The sequence below is a fragment of the Pangasianodon hypophthalmus genome, chromosome 19, assembly GCF_027358585.1.
Source record: "Pangasianodon hypophthalmus isolate fPanHyp1 chromosome 19, fPanHyp1.pri, whole genome shotgun sequence".
Lineage (NCBI taxonomy): Eukaryota > Metazoa > Chordata > Actinopteri > Siluriformes > Pangasiidae > Pangasianodon > Pangasianodon hypophthalmus.
In genome coordinates this window covers 13,150,747-13,169,603 of record NC_069728.1, presented here as the reverse complement: position 1 = coordinate 13,169,603, position 18,857 = coordinate 13,150,747, and the positions used below count along the sequence as shown (strand labels likewise).

Genomic DNA, 18,857 nt, shown 5'->3' with positions numbered 1-18,857 from the left:
TTGAAGGCAGAACTAAAAAACAGGAATCTGAGGCTGTCATGGACATGGGCTCATCGAAACTGGACAGTCGAAGATTAGAAGAAAAAAAATCACCTGGTCTTCTTCCAGTCTTCAACTCTCCAGTGTTGGAAAAATCCCATATTTCCATACAAAATGTAATTTTGTGTGTGTGTGCGTGTGTGTGTGTGTGTATACCCCTTTTGTTAGTCTTTTGTCCTTTCATCTCACAAAGTTGTGCATGTATTATTTGCAATTCTAAGCTGTTTTTTTTTTTTTTTTTTTTATCGTCCTACTTCTTGTCCTTCATGTCTCTGGTGTTTTCTGGTTTCAATCTCAGCCTGTTTGTTGTTGATGTGATTCGGGATTTGTCTGTGATTACTGTGTCTGCCTGTAAGATCATGACATAGATTATTAGAAAATCCTAAATGAAATTGCATTGATGCATCACAACTAGATTAAAAAGGGAATCTATTAGATGCTACCTTGCTCCTACAATCACTGGATAATTTATTTAAAATTAAACATACCGTATAAGTAACTCTGCAGGTGTGTAATGGTTGAATGAATGTCTCTGCATAATTTGTCAGCCCTCCTCCACCCTGTCCATCAGTAAAACAGATTCTTTCTGCCAGTATGATTTACAATATTTTAATCTTCATCAAACCATTCAGTGAGCTCTTGTGCCCTGTGGATGTGGGCGGGGTCATCCTGGAAGAGAATCAATTAAGATGATGATCAATTAGGAGAACTTTGTATTGATTTGCAGTGAAGCTTCCATCTAAGAGGACCAGTGATCTCAAGCCATGCAAAATGTCCTCCACAGTATAACAGCCACCAGGTTTCCCCTTAGAGTCGCCTGTTTGTGTAATGAAACATATTAAGACCAAACTATCCTGTGATCAACTTTTAGTAATATTATGTTCATCAACACTCCTAAACAAATCTGGCACTTTTGAGACTACAGAAATTATCTGAATAAATAAACATAATTGACATTTTAAAGTATGAGATAATTTCCTAAACATATGTTTAAAAAAAAAAAAAAAAAAAAAAAATGCAGTTTTTGTATAAAGGGGTTATTAGACATACAGTACTGTGCAAAACTCATAGGCACTTGTGTAGGTTCTTTTTTTTTTTTTTCTTCTTTTTTTTTATTTTTTTTATTTTTTTTTTTTTAAGTACACACTTTGTTATAGATATTTATTTTATGACTTCTACATTATCGAATCAGTATTAGATTTCCAAACATTAGTTTTCCAGCACAAAATTAAATGTTACAGAAAAATGTTTGTATGTCAGTAAAGAAAGCAGCTTATTATGTAAGACCTCATATTATGACCTCAGACCAAAAACATAATGAAGGCTGCTTGGTTTTGCTGCAAAAATAAGAAGCAAATGCAGCAGTCAAAGTCTCCAGAAGAACTGTGGCTCCTGCTGCAAGATGCTCAGTAACACTTGCAGCTCATTTACTTGTAAAACTGCACACACTGTGCCTCAGACTAATAGTTCTTTTTATTTTATTTTATTTTATTTAGGCAAAGTGTCATCACACCAAATATTGACTTTGTTTCATTTATTACTGTTTACTGCTCTTTATAGTATTTTTTTAAAATGTAGAAACATTTGATTTTTGATCTTTGCTCTACGGCATTTCTTTGCATGTGCCTAAGACTTTTGCACAGTACTATAAGTAGACAACTGACACTAAATGAAGTAACACTTTATTTCTGTCACTGATTCTCATTGTGTTCCAATAGGCATGTAGTCCACTACATAGGGCTTAAATGATATTATGTTATACCACATCGAGTGCAGTTATATAGTTAATAGGAAGCCATTTGGGATTTGCTATAAATTTGTGTTGTTATGGGCAGGTCAGAAATGTAGAACCTAGCTATATATCAGTGATGACACAAACATTATTGTGGGTAAATACATAAAACCAAATCTGAAATATTGGAATACAATGGAAAAAATGTTGATCTTGGTTAAGAAAGTGACATGTTTTTCATATTTTGGGGTTTATGTTTGTTATTCAAACACATAATGTAGGGCTACTGACAATGAAATAATATAAATTTAAAAAATTTGTCTGCTGTTTAAAGGGATTTGACAGCACTGGTATATACTACACTCTGTCCTCTGTGCTATACTCTATCAACGCCTAGCTCATGCTCACTCTGGGTTTCTGCTCCTCCGCAGTAGGGAGCGAAGTGCAGCTAACCTACCCCATTAAATAAGGGCCCTTCATTTAAGATTTCAGAATCAAATGAGACTGAAATGAAAGATTATTTTGTATGTTTTATTAACACATTATGTTCATTATCAATCTCACTTGGGTTGTAAAGAGAGAGAAGCTGTAGTTTAGTGCTACACAGAGATCTCAGGGTCCATGCCCTGTGTGTGTACGTGTGTGTATATCTGTGTATGATTGAACATACAGTATTGGTGTCTTTGTGGTCAAGTGTGTGTGCTGTGCGAGTATCCTGGGTTTTTCCCTGTGAGTCCATGTGTAATAGAGCTGCTTCTATGATGTGTGTGGGTTTGTGTGTGCGCGCGTGTGTGTGTATGTGTTTGCTGATAGATGCTGCATTCCCTCTCCGCTCCGAATTAACAGGGTTGCTAAGAAACGGCGGGTTTATATTAGATCAGCTTATCTGCTTTTATTGCTGTTACTATATTTTCCCTCAGCACCGTGCAGCCTTTATTCATTTGGAAATTTACCCGAGCCTCAGATTAAAGGAAAAGCTGTGTATGAGTGTGTGTATGTGTGTGTGTGTGTGTGTGTGTGTGAGCGAGAGACTGTGTATCCCTTCACATCATCCTCATCCTCCTTTACCTCTCTCTGACAAAAGGAGAGATGATGCAGAGTGGTAAGTTGGGGTTATCTGTAACCTCACAGCTACTGGATGTGTTTCATTCCCAAAACATTCAGGAGATAGGAGAGCAAACACCTCATGATGTTACATCTGATTGGCTAAAGGAGAGGAAGCAACACTTTGATACATCTAGTTTCAACCTTTTTTGGGTGTACAGTGGGGCTCACAAACTTCAAGCTGGCTTTACACTGTATGAATTTTCTGCCTGATTTTTCTGTTGTAGAAAGAACATGCGAATCATAAAGGAATTCCTTGGTCATGAGTTGAGATCGGCGGTCTTAGAACACATAATTAGCTGATTTATTGCCGTTGCGACCAAAGACAGCTGATAAAGTTCTGGCAGTGTCAGATATTTTTTGATTAAAATAAAAAAGAAAATATGTGATCGCTGCTACGATGCTCATCTAAAATCCACCACAAGGAGGGCAGCATAGGATAATGCGAAACCCAGGACAGCTAGTAATGAAAAAGAAATATGTTAATAGAAAGAACAAAATATCATCATTAACTCAAGCTGACTGTAAAGAAAGTTTGTTTATGCGAGCCTGTTTTCGGCACCAGTCCAGATTGCACCAACTGGTGATGTAAGCAGAATGTAGTATCTTTTCTGTAATCGCAGGTCTATCGTTAGGGGATCGTCATGATATAATCCAACATTATCACACAGTCTGTTATAGAATTTAGCCATGATTTTAGTGGAATCGTCTTGTACTGCGTGACAGGTAATAATCTTAAAAGACTGCTGAAATCGCACAGTGTAATATTGGTTTACTTGTTATTAAACATTAAGATAACATTTCACTGAGTGTCCCCTTATTCAAGAATTCATTATGCAGAAGTGAGTCTGAGGGTTTTTTTTAAGGTGTGTAAGAAATGTGAGAATTTCACATCAACAACAATTCAAATATGGCAAATCTGTTAAATAAATAAATAAATAAATAAATAAATGATTTAAAATAATCAGGATTACATGTTTTTACATGAATAAATTTAGTAGGTTCTGTACTAAAGTAATTCATGTAAAAATAGGTGGCTAAAACCCAAAGTGAGCATTTGAAATTTACAATTACACTACAAGTTCTCACAAATCAAGAAAAAACAAGTAATGTGTACTTGAACGATTGGATTCTTGTGTACATCTATGCATGCTGACCAGAAGAGTACCATGAGGTTGCTGCAGTGCTGCACGTGAGTTAATAATTTTTTCTGTTTGCTTCGCACAATTTTAGAACAAGTTTCAAGTTAATACAATCATATCATATAATTATTCTACATACACTACATGGCCAAAAGTTTGTGGACACCTGACCATCGCACCTGCTTGTTGAACATCACATTCCAGATTTAATGCTCGCTTTGCTGCAGTAATAACCTCCACTCTTCTGGGAAGACTTTCCCAGAAGGTATGCTTATATGCTTTAAATTCAGTGGCAATGGTTTGGGGAAGGCCTACATATGGGTGTGATGGTCAGCTTTCCACAAGTTTAGATTGAATGTGTTGGTGGCTCAGTGGTTAAGACTTTGGACTAGTAATCAGAAGGTTAAGAGTTGAAATCTCAGCAATGCTATGCTGTCACTGTTGGACCCTTGAGCAAGTTTGTTAAGCTACATTTGCTCAGCTCAGTTGTTGCAGGAGGTTTGTTGCAGGAAGCAAATCAGTAAAATTTACTCAAAAGAAAGAACAATAGAGGCTTGATTTCCTTGCTTTATTTGTGCAATATTTACCCATTTCAATCAAGTAAAAACAAATGCAAATTGTTGCCAATTTTTTTTCACTTCATTAAGTTCTTTTTTTATTATTATTTTCAACAGTTGTATGCCATTTCCACTAACTTGCCAGGTGAATAAGTCCATCTACTTTGGATACACACACATTGGCCATTACGTGTCACTCTTTAGGAATAAAATTACTGACTGTACCCCATCTTTGCTCTGCCTTCCTCTTCTCTGTGCTGCAATGGAAAGAGACCAGAGAGGTTGACCAGAGAGGAGTTATTACTTTATTAGACATGCCTGGTTATCAATTCATCTTTTTAACACTCAGTGTGTTAACTGTCCTCAACCCATTTATCAGTCTGGGTTTCTGAACACAACAGCATTGAGATTTTTGGTTTTTAAAAAAAAAAAAAAAAAAAAAAAAAAAATCGATCAACATTGCTGCACCTGATACACTCATACCATTATCTTATATACACACACACACACACACACACACTACCATATCAGTGGACAGTGCAGGACACAGAACTGATATAAAATGAACACGCTCTATCAGCTGTGGAATGTCTGCCTAACACACACATATGTACTGACTGTACCCTGTGCTTGCTGATCTTCAGATGATGATGATTATGATGATGATGGTGGTAGTGGTGATAATGATGATGTTGACAGTGATTTGAATCTGAAAGTGAAGACCACAGCATTGCACAGGTTAAAGCATCTCCTGCTCTAACGCATCCAATTCAACTCATGTACTCATTAACACAGTCTGTACGAGCTGAATCAGGTGTGTTAAAGTGGAGCAACACACTCCAACTGAAGTCTGACACTCATGAGCTTAACTAGTCTGTGTAAGAGAAGCAGCCAGCTATTTAATGCGTTATGTGTCAGTAAGAGTGTGTGCGCGTGCGTGCACGGGTGCATGGGTGTGTGCGTGCATGCGTGAGGACGTGTCTAGAGAGTCTGGGTCGTGTCTAAGGTCAGGATCCTCCATCTTGTCCTTGTTACTGTGCAGATGGAGAAGCAGCAGGAAGGCACTTAGTGAAGTGCTCACTCTGAGTGCGTCTTGGACGAGACCTGCGTGTCTGTGCTACGCTGCCCAGTGTGAGCTGCAGCAACGCCAACATGCAGTGTTTATTCTCCTTCAGATAAACCCTTCATTTATCTAATTAACTCTATTCTCTAAATACCATTTCAGCTCACAATAGGATCATATTTGAAATAAAAAAAAAAAAAATCAAATACATGACATTCATACCCATAACTCAGTAGGGTATACTGTGTATTATACCACACCACTGCTTCTGAGTGGTCTTATTGTCTTATAAACTTTATATAATGCTATAACGTAAGTGATAAGAACTAACTAGTCTCACAGACATTCCACAAAAGTATGCTTTGGCGTTCATTAATAAATTAAATTGTAATTGTTGTCAAACTGCTGTGGTGTAAGAGGACTAAAACCTTTGGGACTTCATGTATCCATTTTGTGTACGTTATTTAATTTTGCAGTTTTGACTATTTTTTTATGCTTAGTTTTGCTATGTTTTCTGCGCTCCCGGCCGTTTGAGCCCTGAATTAGGTCAAATTGGTGAGATGTGAACGCTGTTTTTAAGCCTAGGAGCGATCCAGAGAGTGTGTTGAAAACTGTGATCTGGGGTTCGCTTCAACAGAGCACCAGAACAGTCTGCTTCAGGTGTGGAAGCTATTGGAAACTTGGAGCCGCATACTGAGTAATGTGATTTTGTTTAATTTTTCATGACTGTTTCTACCTTCATGATGCCAGAGAAAGAGATGTTATGGCTATTGATATATAAAAACAGACTTTCATAGGACTGGAGCACTGTAATTTGCTCACTTTTAAGGTACAGGTGCTTGCACTGAGAGCGTCACAAAAATGCATGTCTTGTGCTGGCCTACATAGCTAAAAATCTTCTTATACCAGTTCCTTGTTTGCAGGTGTTCCTGCATGAGGACATGCCATGTAGCCCCTTTCTTTGCAACTTATCAAAGGAAAACTTTGCAAACCTGCATGCACAAAAGTGAGCCATGGAATTGCTCAATCCATGTTTTGGCAATCCATATTTCTATGTGAATGCAAACCTGTGATTATGAGCCACTGCCCCACACAAGTCCAGAGTCGATCCTGAATGTGGACTTGCGTATTCAGACCAAGTGTGCTCAATAGATTTAGCTAATATCAACTTCCCCAACTAGGAAGATAGTCAAGCTATCAGTTACATCAGAAAAAACAGAAACTGTTTAAAATAATTCATATCATCTGTTATTCAGTGACAACAGTCCAGACAACAAGTAAAGTCAATGTTTAAAGAATGTAGGTAGCGCTTGGAGATTATAGAGGGTGTTTGAACATTACAGACAGTGTTTAGAGATTATAGAGAGAGATTACAGACAAACACCAAATGTAATGTCTAAACACTCTCTTTAATCTCCCAACAATGCCTCTAATGTCTAAACATTCTCCACAATCATCAAACATTGTCTTTAATGTCTAAACACTCTCTATACTCGCCAGCGTTTGAAGATTATATAGAGTCTTTAGGCAGTAGAGACTGTGTGGAAATTATATAGCGTGTTTAGACAATAAAGACAGTGCTTCGAGATTACAAAGAGTGTTTATACATTACATACAGTGTTTGGTGATTATAGAGAGTGTTTAGAAATTACATATAGTGTTTGGTGATTATAGAGAGTGTTTAGAAATTAGAGACAATGTTTGGAGATTATATAGTGTTTAGACATTAGAGACAGTGTTTGGAGATTATACAGTGTTTAGACATTAGAGACAGTGTTGGGAGATTATACAGTGTTTAGGCATTAGAGACAGTGTTTGGAGATTATACAGTGTTTAGACATTAGAGACAGTGTTTGGAGATTATACAGTGTTTAGACATTAGAGACAGTGTTGGGAGATTATACAGTGTTTAGACATTAGAGACAGTGTTTGGAGATTATACAGTGTTTAGACATTAGAGACAGTGTTTGGAGATTATACAGTGTTTAGGCATTAGAGACAGTGTTTGGAGATTATACAGTGTTTAGGCATTAGAGACAGTGTTTGGAGATTATACAGTGTTTAGGCATTAGAGACAGTGTTGGGAGATTATACACTGTTTAGACATTAGAGACAGTGTTGGGAGATTATACAGTGTTTAGACATTAGAGACAGTGTTTGGAGATTATACAGTGTTTAGACATTAGAGACAGTGTTTGGAGATTATACAGTGTTTAGGCATTAGAGACAGTGTTTGGAGCAAATGTTCAGGAATCGTGTAGAGTGTTTGGACACTGTAGACAGTGTTTGGATATTATAACACTAGGTGATTAAAGAAAGTGTCTGATTATAGAGCGTGTTTGTTCAGTTCATCTTCTCTTGTTCTCTTCCTCTCCTGTTCACCATTTTGTGTTGTGTGCAGTGCTTCTGCACAGGACGACATTAATATTCCTTTGAAGAATGTTTCTGCCACTCTCTCTCTCTCTCTCTCTCTCTCTCTCTCTCTACTGCAGCACTCCCAAGCTCTCAACAATTACTACTGCTGTTGAGAGGAGCATTGTTAGGAATTCCCCTCGCATACACACACGCGCACACGCACACACACACACGCACACACACACACAGTTCTGCGAGGTGCCTGGTGATTGGGTTAATGGCGGTTCCTGCCTTCTTTAAAGAGGAGTGTGTGGGTTATTTTTAGCTGAGGGAGTTAACAGAGAGAGGAGGCGAGTGGTACTGCAGTTCCTTTAATGCAGCATGCAGTGTTTCAACACTAGGGCAACTCTCTGCTTCTGTCATCTTACACACACACTTTAACCCAGCATTATATTCATATTCCTTCAGCAGTATGTGCACATATTCATCCAGGGCTTAGAGCTGTGTATTTTTAAAGAAAATGTATTACTCATCTCAGTAGTACAATGAATGACGTACATTTGACATAATAATCAGTTGTTTGAAACCTTTGAAAGGGGGTAACTTTAAGGACTGGGAGACCACGCCTTTGTATTGCCACTGACGGCCACAATGACCCAGGGCCATGCAGAGGAGCGAATGCTCAAATTTAAAAAGTAACCTGTCCAACTAACTATAGCAGCCAATAAAGAGAATATTAAATGGAATCTGATAATAAACCACATCATACTTTTTAACTATACCTTAGAAGATTTTTGGCATTTTTGTTTTATGTATTATTGTAATTATTATTTGAAGCTTACTCAATTGCAAACTATCCTCAAGTTGTTGGAGAGCATGATCAGCTGGTGTACTTCAACATTGCTGTTTCTTGTCAGTTTCTGCTGGGGCTATAAGCAGACCAGAATGCACACCAGGAAGCATTTTATCACTAAACACATGCTGTCCAAACTAGTTAGCAAAATGTTCAGAGAACTAGCCTAAAGAATCAGGCCCACTATATTACTGGCTAGCTGACTGCTATACTACTCCATGACTTTCTGATGAAGTGCAATACATAAGGCCTCAACATAATGTGACAACAAGCACACAGGTGAATGATGACCTGACTGCTTTGAAATAAACAAATGAATCTCACCGTCTTTTAAAGTCTCGCAGTAGCAGTCTCTGTATGAAGTTCACAAATGGCTCACTTCTTGTGTCACATCAGATATTATAATGGTTCAGATTTTAAACTGGCAGGTATGGAGAACAAGAAATTACTTTCCGTTAGCCAGTGTCACTCACTGCTCCTTCTTCAAATTCACAAGTACATTTCAGCTGGTGGTTGTGTGCCTTATGTCTATTGGTTAATGGGTCCTTCTCTTGGAGAAACAACAAACTCCGTGTTTGGAGAAAACACAAACCTATGGCTACGGGCAACTTCAGCCTTTTGCTTATGAATGGCAGGCCTTTACCAAAAAGCGGCACAAAAAGGAGCATCATGGCCATTGAGGGGAAAAGAAAGCCCACCCTGCTACTCATTGGTATTTGGTGTCATTGGTATTTTGAGTGTTCAGTGTTTTCCAGCAGGGCTTTATTATTGAGTGAGGAAAGCAATATATACTATGTTTGCAAATTCTTAACCATTTTCACAACCTTCATAACTTTTTTTGCACAGTATGTTAAGGGATGGGGTTTGCGAATGTACCTTTCTTATGACTTTATCTGCATGAGATTGGACATAGTCTGCTTCTCTTCCTCTCTCTCTCTCTCTCTCTCTCTCTCCCCCTCTCTCCCCCTCTCTCTCCCTCTCTCTCTCTCCCTCTCAAAAACCCTGGTGTGATATTTCATAAATGTATTTCTGCTTTTCTTTAAGCTGTTTCATTCTACCTGCTCAGCATGTAATACGCTCTCGCTCTCTCTCTCTCTCTCTCTCTCTCTAATTCTCTCTCCCTCTAACACTTTGTTTCCCTGTGTCTCTCAGTCTCTTTCTTTAGCTTCCTCTACTTTGACAGTGTGCGTAAGTGTGACTCATGTGGTCGACACCTGCTCAGCTGTCATTGGTTGTTGGCGTGTGTGCGTGCGTGTGTGTGTATGTGTGTGTGTGTGAGGTGTGAGACTATGTGGACTGTAAATTAAGCCATTTGTGAAAATGGATGACAGAATCATCCAGCGACAACAGTTAAATATATTTGATTAGTTTATATAAGGATTTTTTTTTTTTTTTTGAAAGGGGGTATTTTCCAGACCATGTACTATGTTTTCCAGGCCATATAACATGTGGTTTTTTTATTTTGTTTGTTGTTTTTTTTTAAAGCAAAAAGATTTCTAGTGTGCTAACAGGGGAAAGGTAAACTACTGTTAACATAGCATTGAAAATCATGTAACTGTGCGTTTAAAATGAGCATCATTTTTACCTTTAGCACATAGCACAGCACACTGTTCAAAGAAATCTCATCCCTGTCTGGTTTTGTGTCTCTGTAACATCAATACTTTAACCTATTATGTCTCTTTTGTCTTATAGTGAGTGACAGCTGTTTTCGTAACCTTGCAGAGGACCGGAGTGGCATCAACCTCAAAGACCTTGTGCATGACCCCTCCCTGTGAGTGAACACATACACACACGCGTGCGCACACACACGCACGTACGCGCACACACACCCACACACACACACAGACAGAGGAGAGAGAATTGGGTCCAAAAGTCTGAGTCCACTGCCAAGGAACTTGACTCAGGAAGCCATTTCTTAGAACTGCTGCATATACACTAAATCTATCAAAAACAAATTTCACTGTTTAATCAAATTTTTGAGATATTCACATATTCAAAGCCAAAAAAACCCTCACTGGAATATTTAAGATACCATGTTTTACTTTTAGACTATTTTCACACATGCTTTGTTTGCTAACATCTAAACCAGCATTTGACTTTTTTGTATCTTTGTATGTTTGTCATTTGATTCACTTTTTATTAGTTCTCATTAAGAATTGTTTTTTTTTTTGTCGTCTCTGCAGGTCAAGCAAATGCATTTATATGAACAAACAGATAGAATAATACAACTGTTAATTAACATTTAATAGTGTGCTAATATTACCCATAGTTTACAGTCATTTCTACAGTCATTTCTAGCTCTTATAGACCTACTTTTAGACCCATTTATAACATGAAACTTAAGACCTTGATTTTTCCTTGAGATGGTAAAAGTAAAGCATTTAAAGGAAAACAACAGCTTGCGTGCTGATCTACGTGTGCACTAGACATAAATACATTGTGTTCATTGGGGAGAGGTGGTCTTTATTTTTTGGTGTTAACACATAGATTCATATACTGAACATCACAGGTCCTGTGGAACAGCTGGTGTGCATCATTCTCTCTGATGATGCTGGTGCAGATGGCGCAAATGGGGCAGGGGGCGTGAATCGGGTAGCTTCCACAGTCCATTCAGATCAAATATGAATGCCTTAAATGAAACTTTGCCATGGTGACACAGTGTACATGTTGTGGACCATCATAAAACTGGGTTCTCACTAGTAACTAACTGAACCACAATTCACTTGGAAGAAGACCATGACCCCCGGTTCAATTGTTTGGTGTGCATCTGAGGTTGGGTGGAGTGTTCACAAATGTCAAAACAGACCAAACTAAAGATGTGTAATTGGTCCACACCAAACAAGGTAGGTGTGAAAGCACCCATAGTCACCGAACGTTAGCCTCATTAATAATTATGTCAGTTAGTGCTATGCCCACACGTAAATATAACCCAAGCCTTAACCTCAGCATCCGAAAGGAGACATTTTGGCTCTTTTAGTTTTGTTTTTAAAATAATTTCTTCTCACTTTTTCAATATATTAATTAAAATGCATTCTTTTTTTCTCAGCATGATGTTTTTCCTCACAGCCACTCTCTCTTTCATCTTATAATGACGAAGTGTTAAATACAGACAGTATACGAGATTTTAAATCTCTTTACATGGGGAGGTGGATAATGTGATGATTACTGGAGTATTGCTGGGATTTTAGTCCAGTCCAAATCAGTCATGTCAGTCATTTTTCACAGATTGCGTGTGTGCGTCTGAAAAGCTCATACCATATTTCACCCTCTATAAAATGACAAGTTGAAATAATCCTAGGGAATATATATATCCCATCCAAATTGACATGTTGCTAAAGATTCATTGTATCCTGTGGGAAAAGATTTTTCTTCAGCAATAGGACTTTTGGAGGGTTTTTTTTTTTTTTTTTTTTTGTTTAAATAAAGTTTGTACCTTCCAGCACAGGTACAGCCTACATTGATGTTATGGTCATGTGTGACTGTCAAGAGCAATTTGTACAGCCATAAGCTCTATACAAGTGCTCATAATAAAGGTCTAATATTGTATTAAAATGATGGTGTATGTAGTACTCATGGAATTTTCTCTGTGATTTATACAGAAATCACTTATCCCACATGAAGTGATCATAAATACTTCAGATCTCCTCCTGAAGTATTACTTAACCACCATACTATATGTCCAGAAATCTCTTCCCACAGAAAGAAGAGCAATTAGGGGATTTGATCTTTTTGTTTCCTTTTGGTTTTGTACAAAGATTTCATAATGATGTTTTTAAAAGGTCTATTAATACCAAGATATAATGATATTTTTAGACAAGGCTATCATACCATGAAATGTCAACCCATAACACTTGTAAAAGGTACACACATTCAAATTGGGTTCTGAGCTTTATTGTCTTCTAGCCATAAACAAGTATTCAGTAAGTAATACTGACCAGTAAGTTCAGTAAGTAATACTCACTCCAGACCATCCTGTTATATCAAAATAATGCAGACCGAGGTGGTGTGATGCAGCACAACGCGCCAGCAGAGTGCCACTACCCCACCGCAAAGAGCATTATTTTTTGTAATACAGCAGGGTCTGGAGTGTGTTATTCCATTTATACCACAGCAATTTGCCAATGATTGCATTGTTAATTTATTAATGTATGAAACACCATGAATTTTAACGGTTTCTATTTAGATTTAATGTCATGGAATCAGTCATTCGCTCACCAGCCTTGCTCTTTTTTTTTTTTCCTCTCAATTTCTCTCACTCAATTGGATCACACTCTCTCTCTATGTCTCTGTCTCTCAAAAAAATGCAGGTTGTCATTTTACCAAGAAATCTGAAGATTTACCTGTGCTGATAAACTTCACTAAGCACCATGACTGTTACAAATCCCCACATCACCACATCAACAATTATAGATTTTACTTTGTAAAACTACAAATTTTTTAAATCCGTTTATTAGGCTTTGATTATGTGGAGCGTACGTGGACAAGTCCCCGTGTATGAGCTGTTACTATAGAAATAGTAATGTATTAGAATGAGTGCATTAATTCTAACCTACCGTTCATGTTAAAGCCGAAATTACCTGTGCTGTAATACGAAGATAATGCACACCTTCTGACCAATCAGATTCAAGCATTCGACCACACTGTGGTATAAAATGAAATGGCATTCTCCATGGCCTTGGTGCAATATGTTATAGAAAGTGATGACAGTGCAGTACAAGATAATCACTGGAGAAGTAAAAGTCTCAATGCGAATGGACGACAAAATACAAGACAATAAATAAATCTGTGCAAGTAGACTCAAGTAAACAAGAAGTATACAATATATGCACAACCTTTTAACAGTGTGGAACAGAGTACATACAGTATACAGCAACATCGTGACTGGAATGGTATGTGATGAGTAAGGTCTTATCAATTAGCAGTATAGAAGGAAATGTCCAAATTTAACATTCCCTTCCATAAGTAAAGTGTCTGTTGTGCTGTTCCTGTGCATAATGGCCTATCTAATTACATATATATAAATAGTTCACCAGATGGGATGACTACTTATTAAAGTGACTAGTGCATGGTGACAGGGTTTGTGCTGTGTGAATTCTGAGGGACATTTACATTTACGTTTAATGCATTTGGCAGATGTCCTTATCCAGAGCTTACAGAAGTGCTTTGTAGTCTCTATCAAAAATGCATCACTAGGTTTGCCCCTGACCTAGTCACTAGGTTCACTAGGTCAGGGACAAAGAGTACCATCAGTCTAAAACCCTGTTGAGTATGAAAATCACAAGACAAGGATTTAAAAAATAAAAAAAAAATAAATAACAATGTGCTAATTTAAGTGCTTGGTGACGAGGTAAGTCTTTAGTCTTGGTTTGAAGACAGCCTGTGACTCAGCTGTTCAGGCAGACAGTGGAAGTTCATTCCACCCCCTGGGTGCCAGAACAGAGAAGAGCTGTGATACATGTCTTCTTTGTGGCCTGAGAGATGCTGGGTTCAATCCAGCAGTGCTAGAGGCTCGGAGGGAGCGTGGTGCAGAGCAGGGTTTGATAAGTGCTCTAAGGTAGGTGGGCTATGGTCTGTTTTTTGGCTTTGTAGGCAAGCATCAGTGTTTTAAATCTGATGCAGGAAGCTGCAGGAAGCTACAGGAATCCAGTGGAGAGAGTGTCACAATGGGGTGGTGTGAGAGAACTTAGTAATTAAAAAAAAATAAATTAAAAAAAAATCATTCAGCTGCATTCTGGATTAGTTGCAGAGGTCGGTTGGTGCGCTGAGGCAGACCTGCCAGGAGCGAGTTGCAGTAGTCCAGTCTTGAAAGGACAGAGGATTGAACAAACACCTGAGAGGCCTCTGTGGATAGAAATGGCCAGATGGTGGGAGGTAGTTTGCTATTAAAGATTCTGACAGTTGTTCTGGAATCTGCTTGACCTGGTCTGGATACTTTGGTATCTCCTGCAAGATGGCAGAGGGAGAAAGAGTTTATGGGAGGGGTGAGAGGTGTCAGCCACTATACTTGGTGGCTTTACTAAGGCAGCATGTCCTGTGTTGGAGGCAGAGACACCCCTATGATGATGTCAGCTGGCTTCACTATCTGCTGCAGTGTCTTGCAGTCTGATACGCTACAATTGCCGTCCCAGACAGAGATGCAGCTAGTCAGGATACTCTCAATGACTCCTCTGTAGAATGTGGTAAGGATGGGGAGGGGGAGTCTAGCTCTCTTCAGTCGGTGCAGGAAGTGGGACATGAGATTATGAGACCAGACGAAGTCATCAGACGTGCAGTCCTAGAAACTTGCAATTTGTCACCGTCTCCACAGGAGAGCCATGGATAAGCAATGAGGAGTAGCTCCTAAAGTCTAGAGTCACCTCTTTTGTCTTGTCAACATTAAAAGAAAGATGACACTAGTCCACTAGCTGCTCCACCTCTGCTCTGTATGCTGTCTGACCATTGTTACTGATGAATCCCATGACTGTGATATCATCCAGAAACTTGGTGATGAAATTTGAGCTGTCATGCATCATCAGTGTGAACAGCAATGGGCCAAGCACACAACCCTGTGGGGTAATGGTTCTGGAGGTGTTGCATCTGCTCCAAGCAATCTGTCAGCCTGTTCAGTCAGGAAGTCCAGGGTCCAGTTACAGAGGGAGTGAAGCCCAGCAGGTTCAGCTCCATCAGCCATGTAGTAGAGCAGTGTTCATAAATACTACATCGTTTCCTTCATCAACAAATCGGGGAAAAGAGTTACCACCAGTTTGGGGAAATCTACAAGCTAGTCATGATTTAAAATGGCTAAGTTACAGCCAAACTAAGATTTTGATAAAGTAGCTAGCTAACTGCACTGAAGATACATTGTCAAACTTAACTGAAATATCACCTGTGAATTTTCATTTTATTATGCAGCTACTTTATTGCAGAAAATAAAAAAGTATGTGATTTGTAAAGGATATGCCATTGATTGATTGATGATTGATGATTTCACTTTCCTGTTTGTAAACCAGAAAGGAACGGTTTGATTTACTTAACTGTACAGCAGCAATCATCCAAAAAAAGAAAAAAAAGAACAGAAAAAAAGAACAGGTACAGAGAGGTCTCTCTTGTCTCTCTCCTTACTACCTTACTACACTTGATTATGTAGTATTGTTTGTGAAAATATGTAACTAGATTAATGTTAATGGGCATAGAATAATCCATATAACACTAAATGAAATGGCTTTGTTAGGGTGTTTGTTGCAATATGAATAATAATGCTTGTCATTACTTATTTCATATTGGCTGATGCTAACTATTTTGATAATTCAATGCTTCATCACATTCAGTCAACAGAAAATACTCAACACTTAATCCTATCACCCCTGATCACCTTTGTAATTTAACCAGCTAGGTAATCAACAGCAATAACAAAAAAATTCCACCTTTATATGCGTCCTTAACTTATTGGATGTCGACAGTATTTTCTTTTTCAGTTTGTATAGATTACAGACAAATGTGTGTCCTTGATAAACCATAAACCTTGATAAATACAGCCATGGATGTTCAATCGTCTTGTTTTCATTACTAGGAGAATGCATCCTCTTTAGCTGTAGCATGATCCTGTTATTCTCCAGACACCTGAGGCGCACATGAGTGTGCATTGTACACTAATTAGAAATATGGAACTCAGTTCCTGACTGATGCAACAGTTTGCACATAGCAGTTTGTTTGATTCAAAAATAATAATGAACTGATTATGTGAAAAGAGAAAGAGGAACTTGGTGGAAAAAGTAGCTTTGTCACTGGAAAAGCTGCATTATTTTGAAAATAGGTTAGATGCTTTGATCTACTAAAAAAAGCATTACTTGTAGCTAGCTAGTCCTCAACACTGGCTACCACCTTGCTGTCGTAAATAGACAGTAGATATACTAATTGAGTAGTGCTGCTAAAGAGGGTGAAGCTGCCGGTTTCATTCAGCGCTACTGGCCAGTTGCTGCCAAGGGGTGTGGTGCATTTAGATGATTCAGTTCCATAGTGACTTTTTCAGCTATGCCACCCCCTTTTTCTGACCTTCCAGAGGCTTCAGAAGGTTGTTTGGAAGCATGCATTAATCAGGCTTAAGCATCAATTCAGACTGTTCCACTCTGACAGAGAGGGGGAGACATCTGGGGTAGACACTGACTGTGAGGGTGTGAGCGTGATGGGATTTGGATTGGGTGGGCGGGGTCAGGTAGCGTTTTTCTCTCATACCCATAAGTGAATTTAGATAAAGCATCTTTTGTGAATTTTACAAATGAACAACACTAAAAATACATGAGGAAGAATCAGGTGACAGACATGAGTCTAATATCAGAGAGAGAGAGCGATAGTAGAAGGAGGTAGTGTGTCTGAGAGTAAAAGGGAGAAGAATAGAAAAGTGGAGAAAGAGGTAGTGCAATATTAATGGAGAGAGTAAAGATGATATAGATGTAAGAAAGATAAAGATTGTTAAACAGAAAGAAAAGATAGAAAGATGGTGAGAAAAGGGAAGAGAGAAAATAGGGTCAGTAAGATTAAAAAAAAAAGAAAGAGAAGAAGAGGAAGAGAGAAGATGGACACAGAGAGCTGGGCAAGAGATAAAAGGCCAAGACAGAAAGAAGGACAGAGAAGAAGGTGGGAGAGAGAGAATGAGATACAGAAAGAGGGAGGGAGCCAGAGCAAGAGGAAAAGAGGAAGGACAGAGGGAGGTGTGGTCGTGTCCCCCTATGTGTGTGAGTCGTGCTGAATCCTCCAGTACACACACACACACACACACACACACACACACACACACACACACACACACACACTCTGCATTATTAATAAGCGGTACAGCAGCAGATGGGCTGTTATAGAGCCGAGGCAGGAGAAATCCACATCTGCACCACAGCTGTGTACATGACCGAGAGAGAGAAAGCGAGAGGGGGCGCTCAATCTCTCCCTCTCTTTCACACCTCTCTCCCTATCTGCCTCATCTTCTCACCTCCCTGTCTGCCTCGCTTTCACTGTCTCAGCCCTTCTCCCTCGTCCCCTCTCTGTCACGCTCTCTCATCTCCCTCCCTCCCTCCCTCCCTCCCTCTCTCACTCTTTATCTCCTCTCTTTTCTTCACTGGCAACGACCAGGGCTTCTAGGCCACATCTGGTGTATGTGAAGGACAAACAGAACTGGGCCAACACAAAAAAGAAGAAAAAAAGAAGAACATAAGAGAGTGTTCTTTCTAAAAGTCTTGGAATAAATGGCATCTAAAATGCATAGTTTATCGAGTAGTGTAATTCATTACACAGGTGCGTAGAATGGGTGTCAATCTCATTCTGCGCACCTGTCAATGGAAAGGCACCACCAATGACCCGATATTATTTTTGAATACCTGTGGATCATTCTTGGCACAACAGGGTGACTTAAGTACATTTGGCGTACTTCTTAGCAATCTTCTGTCCCATTGCCATAGGCCATCGCTTTAGATTTTACAGCAACACACCTGTGATGTTTATATCCAAATTCCCCAATCTGTCATCTTGGAGATGGTCAATGTAAACAATCCTGATGGAAACCATGCCCCGAAGTCCCCTTCCCATGTTCAAGAAGACTCCTGATAACAGGTTGGAAATAAGACACATAGGAAATGGAATGGTACTGGCATTACCTTTATGCTTCAAAAAAAAAAAAAAAAAAATGCTTCACACCTTGTTACTCCAATGAATTAAGCATCATCTTTGTAAAATAAATCTGATTGGCTCAACAGATATTTTCCTGCAGTTGTATAACTTTGCTAAATCAGGAATGAAACATGACAGGGAGCGCTGTTATAGGAAACTAATTAACGATGGGGTCGTATGATGCGGCCCAGTGCAAAGCATACTCACTGTTACCACGCAAAAGTAGATTTTTGATTTTTCAATGATTGCATTTTTATATTATTTAAAGAACATGTCATCCATTTATCACTTTATGTTTACATTTATTTATCCTATAAAATGTACTGGATAAAAGTTAGATTCATTTTTCATTTATTTACTCAGTAATGTTTCATAC

The 18,857-nt window shown here is 38.7% G+C and overlaps 1 protein-coding gene across 9 annotated transcripts in view; it reads left to right on the top strand.

The window, feature by feature from the left end:
- Positions 1 to 18,857, top strand: part of gphnb (gephyrin b) — a 113,819-nt gene that overhangs the window by 36,653 nt on the left and 58,309 nt on the right. For all 9 annotated transcript variants that reach the window (XM_053242185.1, XM_053242182.1, XM_053242184.1 and 6 more), the window contains one exon: positions 10,538 to 10,616. In XM_053242185.1, the coding sequence (XP_053098160.1) occupies positions 10,538 to 10,616 (79 nt within the window). The remainder of the gene's footprint in view (positions 1 to 10,537; positions 10,617 to 18,857) is intronic.